This window comes from Blastomyces dermatitidis (assembly GCF_000003525.1).
Source record: "Blastomyces dermatitidis ER-3 genomic scaffold supercont1.4, whole genome shotgun sequence".
Lineage (NCBI taxonomy): Eukaryota > Fungi > Ascomycota > Eurotiomycetes > Onygenales > Ajellomycetaceae > Blastomyces > Blastomyces dermatitidis.
The window spans coordinates 322,215-332,399 of NW_025544777.1; the positions used below are offsets into that span (position 1 = coordinate 322,215).

Sequence of the window (10,185 nt, forward strand, 5' to 3'; positions counted from 1 at the left end):
GCAACGGGATACACTGGCTCTAATTAAAACAAAGAGGACGTAAAAGGCATGGTTAACACGTAGACATCTCCGGGGACAAAATGTTCCTTCGCCATGCCATTGCTACGCAGTGGATAGGTGAGGGAGAGAAAACTTACAATAATAGTGGTTCCATGTCAACCAAATTAGCTTGGCGGGAACAAGGGGGAATCATAGTTGATAGTAAAATTCAAAACTCTTTTACAATAGGAGGAAAGTCCGGCAAGGAATTTGACCGAATGAAAGCAACGCTTGGAAATAGATAATCTAACCGCGAAAGGTCTACTGTGCCTTTCGTCGCCAATTCTGCTTGCTGGATACATGACATACAAAAAGTGTTGGGAAAGGAAGCTATATATGGCTAGCCAAATAATTCGCGGAACTTTATAACATACATTACGAATTTCATCCAGCATGTTCGACAATTTCACTAACGGCAGCTCCATTTTTGATAACGGTTCGGATCTGCTCAGGAACGGGCAGCTCCTTGGAGTCGTCATCTGTTCCTTCCTTGGGAGGCACGACGATATTTACGTTGGAGGATTTGCTGCTGAAAACTTCAGTGTTCAAGCTCTCCTGGCTCAAGTAGAGGCTTGCCCCATCGACCTGATCCAGCAGAATAGTTGGAACTACGCCATCAATCTGCAGCGCAAATTTAGGAGACTTGATGACATCAACGCTGCTGACAAGAGAGTCAACGATGACGGAAAGGCCGGTACAGTTGTCGATTGATATTGCGTTCGCTTTGCCATTGATCTTGACAATCGCCTTATTGCAGTGTGATATTAAGATCGAGTGTGAGAGTTGAGCGGGTATCTCGATGATGTCGCTGGGGCTGTCGTAATGTTCAATGTACCATTTATTACCATCGAGCTGCTTGCGCGAAGGTTTCTTAGCACGCATGCTTTCGGGCTTTGGCTTTTTGCTTGGTACCGGCGATTTGCCACGGGAAGTAGGGGATGTTACACCGGTCCTTGAATCGGCGCGTTCAGGGACAAGCGAACCAGCCCGAAGGCCAGGATTCTTGTGCGTCATTTCAGACTTGTCGACTTTTCGAAGACCAGAGGTGACTGCGGACCCTTGGTTCAATTGCTCGAAAACAGATGACATGTCACCAGTCGGTGCTGCCTTCGGCGGAGCGGCTACACTAGCGGGGGGTGGAGGAGGGGGTGGAGGACCACCTGCACCAGCGGCGGGAGGAGGTGGTGGTGGTGGGAACGCAGATGCCGTCGGTGAACCGGATTGGAGCTGTTTCAGGGCCACCGTTACGTCGACTCCATCCCGGTTGTTCCATGTCAGGCCATTCGGATAATGCTCTTTGATATAGGTAACAAGCGATTTGAAAATCTGATAATATGATTGAACAAATGCAACATGAAGCTCGTCCCTTTAAGATGGTAAGTACTATTCGTTTACCTTAAAATAAATGTGTGTGAGGAATATGTCTACTCACTTTCCCTTGTATTCCCTCAGCACTCTGTCCCCGTAGAACTGGGCACCAGCTACAGATTCCCGAACAAATTCCGCGGGTCTGGGCTCAAAGAACCAACCCAAAGAAACCACTCCTTCCGCCACGGCGCTCAAATGGTTGAAAAGAGGAGATGGCCTGTTCGCTTCCCGGATGTTATTGATTTCATCCGAAGCTTTGCGTAGGTCGCTTAAAAGGTCTGGCGATTGCTGGTCTGGTTTCTTGGCTTTCAGTGCGATATAGAGGTATGTCCTTTCCGCTTGGAAAGCCCGAAGGATTGCTTTGGACTGCACTTCCATTTAGCATCGTAGTTCATGGCAACTCGCATATTATACCAAATATACCTGTTCCCCGGCTGGTTCCCCAAGCTTTTCACTAAGCTCGACAAAGTTCTTCACCTCTTTATTGATGAGGGCATCGAAGTCCTCGATCTGGCGAGGCGGCGGTTCCACGACGGGTGGCGGCGGAGGCAGAGGACTCGATGCGGTTTTTGAAGACACTGAATCGGTACTTGTTGCAATCCCATCAGCGGCAGGGCTGCCTGGACCTGAACCTTCGAGAGAGGTTGCCATATCCTCGAGACGAGAGGTGGCAGCCTCGAGCCTATTATCGCAAACTGTCAGCTGTCCCGATGATTAACAAAGTAGAAATCCATAGTTCCTATTAAAATAGTAGCTTCACAAACTCACCGCTTGATGAGCGTCGTGAAATTGTTCATTTGGTTGGTAGTCATTGTATGTGCTTTGGGAGCGACCCGATGCTCAGGCGTGGATGAAGTGTTAAGTAAAGGGGGTCGTCCCACGAAACAATTTGAGTTAACGGATAAAGTCGAAGACTCCGGACGATAATATATAGAGGATGAGAAATAAAGCTGCCTGGCGATGGGCGCTGTTAAGTTACTGCCTGGAGGGTCAGTGAACAGATGAGGGAGGTTTGCGATGTTGGAGACGTTGATATCCGATGCTAAGGTTGGAGCTTTGAACGTCAGCTATCTGGTGACAGAGCGTGACGACAATTACCGTCAAGTCCCACCAAGTCACACCACAAAATTAGTATATTTCTGTACGAATATTACCCCACCCTCTCCCATCAGTCTTCCTCTCAGTCCACAGGACTACAACGCACTTCCGATGAGATCGCGAGGCTGTGCAGTTGACTAGATTCATTAGTTCGCACCTAAATTGGATATCTACATGTGTCTGATAGGATGTCTACAAACGACACCGGTAACGCACCATTCCTATGCAATGTCGACTTCTGCACGTTGGGAATGTTCATTATCGGTCAGTCATTGCACTACCCAAAGTAGAGCGGCTATATGTGTATATATCAGCTTCTGACGCTTCATAAATGTAGATGAGATTGAATTTGAAGCCCCGAAGCCACCTGTGAAAAACATCATTGGAGGCGCTGGCGCCTATGCAGTTGTTGGCGCGCGAATGGTAGCGGGCAAGGAGCATTCCCAGTCAGTAAACTGGATCGTCGATGCTGGCTCTGACTTCCCGGTGGAAATGCGACAGATTATTTCATCCTGGGATACCTCCTGTATACTGAGAGAGTCTTCAGAAAGGCTTACTACACGGGCATGGAATCGTTACGGCCCGAACGAGAAAAGAGGTAAGTAAACAGGTACTTGCACATCGGAACTACCTCAGTTGACAATTACAGCTTGCTGACTCGTCTTGTATGCGGGGCATAAAAAAAAAAGACTTCCGGTATCTTACACCAAAACTTCGCTTACATCATAGCTCGCTTTCGGACTCTCAAGTATTTTCCAAAACATTTCACATGGTCTGCTCCCCTGAACGCTGCTGTCAGATTATCGAGGGAATTCTTCAGAGGCGGGAAAGAATTTCGCAACGCAAAGAGGTTGAACAGCCTATTGCTGAGCGGCGTCCAATTTTTGTGTGGGAGCCTGTGCCAGATTTGTGTCGCCCAGAGGAGCTTCCAATGTTCTATAAGGCTTTGAAACAGGTGGACGTGGTCAGCCCCAATGATCTTGAGTTGGCTAATATGTTTGGCAATGAATCATGGAATGCTAGAAATGGTGGGGACCAAGCCATAGCAGACGACATAGTGAAATCTGGAATTGGGCAAGACGGAAATGGAATGCTCGTGGTGAGAGCAGGGAAGGACGGCTGTTATGCATTCTCCCGGGATCTCTCTTTGCATATTCCGGCATACCACGGGGCGAACGTCGTTGATCCAACAGGCGCCGGAAATGCGTTTCTTGGAGCCCTAGCTCAGTCCCTTGTTAGCAATGACACAAAACCGCTCAGAGTTGTCAGATCAACACTTGGAGAATCTGTAGAATGGGCTTCCATTGCCAATTCATGGGGTGAGCAAGGGCGGATTCCGGTAGCATTGATTTGTGCCACAGTGGCGGCTAGCTTTGTAATCGAACAAGTAGGGATGCCGAATATATCCCATTCCGACGGAGGAGAGGAGTCGTGGAATGGTGAAAGTTATACTGAACGGATCCGTCTATATACGAAGCAACTCGCTCACAACTTTGCCAAAGCCTCAGAAATACAAAAAAGAAATTCAATTGCTTGATCGATTGTTTGATCGATTGATAATAGTATGTGTATCTAATCCCATTGAATCAACGCCAAGAGGAAGAATGTATGTATAATGCACAAAGATCATCAACCCAAATGAACCTCCCCGTCATTTTTCTTCATGACTTGCTTGCCGCAGCCGATTCCTTTTCGTGTTCACCGATTTGTTTGCTCCACCTATAAAGTATGATAAGTCTTTGAACGTGTAGTATTTTGTTATCTGCAGGAGGTGCGGGGAACCCACCATCGACTCGGGAAAAATCTCCCTTGTTCCGGAAATTTGGTACGGACTTCTCTATCCGCAGAAACGCTAAAGGCCATGGCAGCGACACCGAACATGACAGCGCCAATTATCGCGGTATTGGTTTTCCAGTTTGCGGGTTGAGAGTACCAGCCACCAGCCGGTGACCAGACGTGCTTCGGGTAGCTATCGGAAGCAACATGTTAGCGATGCTGTTCAATTGAGCGAAAACAACGAAGTAAATCAAAGCAAAGCCATAGTGAATTACTTACCGGACTCTGGGACCACCTCCCATTTTGAGTAAGAGGTTCGGATATAGCCTTAAATGGTGATGTTTAAGAGTGCGACTGACGAACGAGGAGATCGATGTTCGGCGCGAAATCGTCGAATAATGATGATGGAGGAACAGAAATGCGCTAGCGACAAAAGAAGTCTAGTGTGTGAAGTTGCTTCTCACATGACCTCAACCCAACCTGCTCCTGCTCGAGAATTTTTTGAAGCCTTTAAAGTTATCAAGAAGAACGAACAAGCCTCCTCAGCGTGTATACGATTCATTCAATTGCGACATTTACAGCACTCCCGGAAAACTGAGATCCTCCGCCGGAGTGGGAGCCCAAATGAAGAGACTGCAGCTCCCCCGATGGAGCGGTTCAGTTCTTTCACCGCGGATACGGCCCACCACAAGGTGTGCGACTCCCGCTCCGCATCAGTTTTTTTTCACAGCTATACGACAGCAATCTTCCGCATTCCCCAGTGTGCTAGCAGAGGAGAATGAACCCAATGATGATGAACACTCATCAAGTTTCCATATAAACCGAACGCCAACCCCTCCTTCACCACCCGTCGAGGCTTCGCTGAATTCCGCTAAGCTCTCTGCCATACATGCTCGACTCTCCCTACCGCAACGATTACCACTTCAGACGCTAGCTCGCACTCTGGTCGATGAGTCTGCTGACCCTACTCCGCAGTTCAATAATAAATCCCTCTCAATTCTTGGCGGTGACCTCCTAACGTATTACACCTCCGAATACTTGATAAGCACATATCCGCGGCTCCCAGTTAAAGTCCTCTGGGCAGCGATGTATTCCTATATTGGAGCGAAGCCGCTGGCAGCGATGACTAGGGAGTGGGGTCTGGAATTTGCTGCTGAGCCTGGACCAGAAGTAGACCCGGGTCTTCTACAATTTAAACGGCTACCTCCAGACACAGTAGTTGAAACCAACTCGAATGGCACATTCCTTAGGCGCGATGGTGGAGTGTCAAAACGCAGTACAAGCGCAAGGATAATATACGGTGATGCCTTCGGTGAATCAGCACTTCCATATCCCGTTCACCATGAAGGTGTTACTCCCAACCGAGCCTGTGCAAACTTTGTGCGTGCCATCGTGGGCGCCGTCTATCTACATGCTGGTCGGCCAGCAGCGAAGCAATTTTATAAAGAACACTTCACGAGTCGCCATCTCGATATGGCCTCACTGTTTAGCTTCCGGCAACCGACGCGGGATCTCAGCAAACTCTGCCGTCGGGAAGGCTTCTAAGATCCCGTCGCGAAAATCCTGAGCGAAACTGGTCGATTGAGCAATCGCCCCGTCTTTAACGTAGGTATTTTCTCTGGTCCAGATAAACTTGGCGAAGGAGCAGGTGGAAGCTTAAGCGAATCCAGGTTCAGAGCTGCGGCGTACTCGCTGAAAGGCTGGTATTTGTATAGTCCGCTTGGGGTCAGAGTCCCAAGCTCTATGGGGGAAGAAGGCGGGGAGCCCTGGAAAGCGGGGTATGTTGATCCTGGGGAAGTTTTTGTATAAGCAGGAAACAGGGGATTCAAAACATGAAAGCAAATGTACCAAAATTTCCGGGGTCAATTTTTCTTTCCTTTTATGGTTTGCTTTTTCTTTTCTTTTCTTTTCTTTTCTTTTCCTTTTTTTTTTTTTTTTTTTTTTTTTTTTTTTTTTTTTTTTTTTTTTTTTTTTTTTTTTTTTTTCTAAAGGAAAATATCAAGGCAAGGCGGGATCACATAACGCATTTGGTTTTTTTTTTGCTCATCTTTCCCACACTCTCCTGTTGGCCTTCTGATCGACCCCGTGGCTTTTTTATTAGCCTACATCACGTTCATATTGGACTAACTTTCTGCCTTTTGATATGTATTTTTTTCTCGTATCTACTTTCCTGTTTTTTTCTTTTCCCTCTTCTTTTAATGTACATGTACAATATTGGGAAATGAGTTTTTATATATGCGGCCGAAACTTTCCATTACTGCTTTTCTAATCCTTATTATTACGGTTACTTTTTAAGCGCGGCCAGGGCTCATATCTCAAATCTATTTACAATTGGACAGCTGCTTGTGAAAACTGTCTGCTTGTGAAAACTGTCTGCTTGTGAGAAATGCCGTGAGAAAGTTGGACATATGCGAAGTTGAATGCCGCGGTTTTGCCCAATCCCACAGAAAATCCTATATAGTCCACTGTCCTTTTTATTATGCTGTTCATGGTTACATCGAATGCTCTCCCGCACTCTTCCGAAACTTTCAGTTGTATGCTTTGCTTATTTCTCGGTATTTGGTGTAATTTTAACCCTTGCCAGGAAGACGTCGACTCCGTGCGTTGGGTTGTTGCATCCGCATCTTTGGCCTTGTGTGTAGAAATGAAATAAAAATATTTAGCTTTAAAGTAAATATGTCACGAACAGAATAATTTATATATACTCCGAGGGGGAAAAACAATAGTTGCTATATGGAAGACTTAATTTCCCGAATCTTGACCGAAGAGCGCTCGATACTACCATTCAGAAGGATTTTCGTTCTTTAACTTACCTTCAATGCATCTAAATACTCACCGTACTGCTCCCAGAGTTCCATTACGCCCGCACCAAAAAGCCCACTCCAGAATCCACATTTAGCTAGATCTTTGTCGTCCGTCATTACGCCCGCTCGCTCCTGATCCCCCTCTCCATCGTCCCCGCCGTCTTCATCATCCCCATCATCCCCATCATCTCCATTGTCTCCGTCATCCTCACCGTCTCCATTCCCATCCGACTCGCCAACATACCCAACCCTCAACAGGCGATCATTCAACATCCCCACAGCCCCTTCCCCAACCTTGACATCCTCAATCCATTCCAAGAAAAATGCCGTAATCTGGTATCCCTGATCCCATCTCCCACCGCGCTCAGCCTTGCTCATGGGCCGTTTCCAATGTGGCGGGACGAGTCCGGCCTTCAAACGGACAAAATCTGCGATGCCTTCGATTAAACCTGAGGGGGGGTTTGGGATTACTGGCCCTGATTTATCCATTTTCTGCTTCATCTTCTTCGACTTCTTCTTCTTCCTCTTCTTCTTCCGCTCTTCCTCCCCCGGGTGAGACTGAGGGCGGGTGTGCTGGTAGCAATGTACTAGTTCATGGGTGATTACGCCCAGCAGCTCGCGCGCTGCATCTGCGAATGTGTTACTAACTGTAGAGATGTAGGAGAGGGAAAAATGTATCTCCTTGTGGTCTGAATCAAGCTCTGTGCCGGTTGTGTAGGCTACGCCTGGCATGTCGCGGATTATGAAGGTAACGGAGCGGGTCGCCGGGATTGAAGGGTTGAAATGTGGATGTGTGCGGGGCGCATGGCTGCTGCTGGTATTTCTAGATTGATTGCGTTCCGGCGGGGATGTGTATAGGTACATTACAATGTTGGCCAGAGCCGTGTTAATCGCGGCATTTGGATCTGAGATTAGGTTTATGAACGACTTTGTCGCTGGGTGGGTAAGGTCCTGTAGATGTAGTCGGAGTTTAGGGGTTGGTTGTGATGGAGAGTGCCGGGCTTGGTGGCGTGGTTTGGCATCGTCGATATCATTGTTATCAGCCTTCTTTGTTTTGTTTGTAGAATCATAGGGAATTGGAGAGGAGTTGGGAGTTAGTTGAACTGAGGAGCAGGATGAAGTGGACATGATTCCAAGAGCTGTTTGTGAAATTGTGATATATGAGATGAGTGTATGTATGAACGCAGGTATATGGAGGATCCGGCGTGGTTGACGTGCAGGATCTGGAGCCTGGATGTGTTTAACTACTACTAGACTTGAAAGTTCAGAGAGACTGCATGTATTATGTATTTCGTATATTGTGGCGGACATATTACTTGCGAAAACAGAATTTTCCCAGCCCCCTCTGAAAATTAGTAGCAAAACATCACCAAAAAATCAAAAAATCTGCATTTCTCTAGAATCATTCAATATCATCCAATACATGTCTTTTTCAATCAAATATCATTCAAATATGTGTCTTTCTTACCTTTATCATCAATATGTCATCTCAACTCTGTGATTTCATTATTAACAAGATTGTATATCTTCTTAAGAATAATTATATGTCTGCTGAGATCATGTGAAGCATTGATTATCATCTGTATATATTGAATTCAATGAAATCTTCACTGTTTTCAAACTGCTAGAGAACTCTGTTCAATATATAATATAAAGTCAAAGATCATATCAGATATCTCTTCAATTCTAAAGAGATTTAATGAAGATTTTGAAGCTTTTTTATATTATACAGTTGAGAACTTTATAAGAGAAAAAGATATAAAAGAATATTTCAGATCTACTTATATAGAATAGTATTATAATAATTAAAAAGATTCAGATTATAATTCATTATAATATAAATTTAGAAGTGAAAGCAGTATAAGATCTGTTTAAATTAATCTTGTAACTATATCTGAGATCAGAATCAGATTTTTTAATAGTCTTATTATTAATTCAACTGATTTCATTACACAGTTTTAATATTAAATAGTAGTTTTATACTATTTTAATAAGACTTACTGTCTACTCTTATTACATTTTTCAAATGAGATCATGATTTTCACTTCTCAATTTAAATTATTTTTATTACTTTAAATAACTTTAAATCTTATTTAAGTGTTATTAAAAAGTGTTACTTTTAAAAAAATTAAAAATAGTCTAAAAAAAACCTTAAAATGTCTAAAAATAATAACTTTATACTAAGAATGAGACTAAATGAGATTAAATGAGATCACTTTCTTATTTTTTTCAAGTCATGATTTCATTTTAAGATCTGATATATAGTCACTTTACATGTTTTTTTAATAGTCAGTTTCAGTGGGATTCACATCAAGAAATGTATGAGATCAGATTAAATGAAATTAAATGTGAAATTTATAATCTCAGCAGTCAGTCTAGATCTGTTCTCATCACTATAAATAGTGAATAAAGATGATTTAAATTTCTGCAATTTTGTCTATTATAATGAACTTTTTAACTCATCTCTTATAATTTGAAATATACTCTTGTTAATATTCATATGAAGCAACTGTTCCCTTGTCAATCAATTGAAGTATTCATCAAATTGAGGTATTGAACTGCTTTGAATTGGAGATGGAACAGCGGATTCAATGAAAGATTCAACGGTGAATTCAATGAAAGATTTCAACAGTGTATTCAATGAAAGATTTCAACAGCGGATTCAATAAAAGATGGAAGATTTCAACAGTGTCTCTCTATATATTAAAGAAAAACCAACTTTTCCATGCAAAAAACGCTGTAACATGACCTCATGTGACATCATATACACCTCATTAAAAATCCATGAATATATAGTAACACCTGTCAATTGCATCACTCTATCTACTCTCTATCATCATCACCGCCTCTAACGCTCTGTAGCACTCTCTATTACTTTCACTTCATACTTCTCTCTTCATTCATAAATCTTACCACTCACTCTTATCACCTCTATCACCTCTATCATCTCTATTATCTCTATCACTTCTATCACCTCTATCACTTCTATCATCTCTATTATCTCTATCACTTCTATCATCTCTATCACTTCTATTACTTCTATCATCTTTATCATCACTGTCTCTATCACTTCACAGTTCTCTCTATCACTTTCACTGAA

At 43.8% G+C, this 10,185-nt stretch overlaps 5 protein-coding genes across 5 annotated transcripts; 2 read left to right on the forward strand and 3 right to left on the reverse strand.

Annotated features, from left to right (window-relative positions):
- Window positions 1-2,854, reverse strand: BDCG_03896 (adenylyl cyclase-associated protein). Its single transcript, XM_045419565.1, has 5 exons — window positions 2,722-2,854; window positions 2,176-2,642; window positions 1,831-2,089; window positions 1,472-1,773; window positions 1-1,405 (listed from the first exon to the last, which is right to left on the reverse strand). The coding sequence occupies exons 2-5, from the start codon at window positions 2,217-2,219 to the stop codon at window positions 424-426; spliced, it is 1,587 nt and encodes a 528-aa protein (XP_045275834.1). The 5' UTR covers window positions 2,220-2,642; window positions 2,722-2,854; the 3' UTR covers window positions 1-423.
- BDCG_03897 (PfkB family carbohydrate kinase) lies at window positions 2,563-4,284 on the forward strand. Its single transcript, XM_045419566.1, has 3 exons — window positions 2,563-2,769; window positions 2,843-3,103; window positions 3,195-4,284. Exons 1-3 carry the CDS (start codon window positions 2,694-2,696, stop codon window positions 4,040-4,042), a joined length of 1,185 nt encoding a protein of 394 aa, XP_045275835.1. The 5' UTR covers window positions 2,563-2,693; the 3' UTR covers window positions 4,043-4,284.
- BDCG_03898 (uncharacterized protein) lies at window positions 3,184-4,674 on the reverse strand. The gene is made up of 3 exons (XM_045419567.1): window positions 4,561-4,674; window positions 4,292-4,474; window positions 3,184-4,224 (listed from the first exon to the last, which is right to left on the reverse strand). The coding sequence occupies exons 1-3, from the start codon at window positions 4,581-4,583 to the stop codon at window positions 4,167-4,169; spliced, it is 264 nt and encodes an 87-aa protein (XP_045275836.1). The 5' UTR covers window positions 4,584-4,674; the 3' UTR covers window positions 3,184-4,166.
- A 71-nt stretch (window positions 4,675-4,745) lies between these two features.
- BDCG_03899 (60S ribosomal protein L3) lies at window positions 4,746-5,826 on the forward strand (the record flags this gene model as incomplete). Its single annotated transcript, XM_045419568.1, has 2 exons — window positions 4,746-4,973; window positions 5,023-5,826. 2 exons carry the CDS (start codon window positions 4,746-4,748, stop codon window positions 5,824-5,826), a joined length of 1,032 nt encoding a protein of 343 aa, XP_045275837.1.
- Window positions 5,827-6,606: 780 nt separating this feature from the next.
- On the reverse strand, window positions 6,607-8,213 carry BDCG_03900 (PBSP domain-containing protein; the record flags this gene model as incomplete). The annotated part of the gene is made up of 2 exons (XM_045419569.1): window positions 6,607-6,912; window positions 7,095-8,213. 2 exons carry the CDS (start codon window positions 8,211-8,213, stop codon window positions 6,607-6,609), a joined length of 1,425 nt encoding a protein of 474 aa, XP_045275838.1.
- Window positions 8,214-10,185: the final 1,972 nt, after the last annotated feature.

What these genes read in the sequence shown, in the direction of transcription:
- BDCG_03896 (XM_045419565.1), bottom strand. Translation starts at nt 2,219, where the DNA reads ATGACTACCAACCAAATGAACAATTTCACGACGCTCATCAAGCG. An exon ending in GGGAACCAGCCGGGGAACAG is followed by an intron (nt 1,774 to 1,830) that starts GTATATTTGGTA and finishes ATGGAAGTGCAG; the next exon opens with TCCAAAGCAATCCTTCGGGC. An exon ending in CTGAGGGAATACAAGGGAAA is followed by an intron (nt 1,406 to 1,471) that starts GTGAGTAGACAT and finishes ACCATCTTAAAG; the next exon opens with GGACGAGCTTCATGTTGCAT.
- BDCG_03897 (XM_045419566.1), top strand. Translation starts at nt 2,694, where the DNA reads ATGTCTACAAACGACACCGGTAACGCACCATTCCTATGCAATGTCGAC. An exon ending in GTTGGGAATGTTCATTATCG is followed by an intron (nt 2,770 to 2,842) that starts GTCAGTCATTGC and finishes TCATAAATGTAG; the next exon opens with ATGAGATTGAATTTGAAGCC. An exon ending in CGGCCCGAACGAGAAAAGAG is followed by an intron (nt 3,104 to 3,194) that starts GTAAGTAAACAG and finishes TAAAAAAAAAAG; the next exon opens with ACTTCCGGTATCTTACACCA.
- BDCG_03898 (XM_045419567.1), bottom strand. Translation starts at nt 4,583, where the DNA reads ATGGGAGGTGGTCCCAGAGTCCG. An exon ending in GGAGGTGGTCCCAGAGTCCG is followed by an intron (nt 4,475 to 4,560) that starts GTAAGTAATTCA and finishes TGCTTCCGATAG; the next exon opens with CTACCCGAAGCACGTCTGGT. An exon ending in AGATTTTTCCCGAGTCGATG is followed by an intron (nt 4,225 to 4,291) that starts GTGGGTTCCCCG and finishes CATACTTTATAG; the next exon opens with GTGGAGCAAACAAATCGGTG.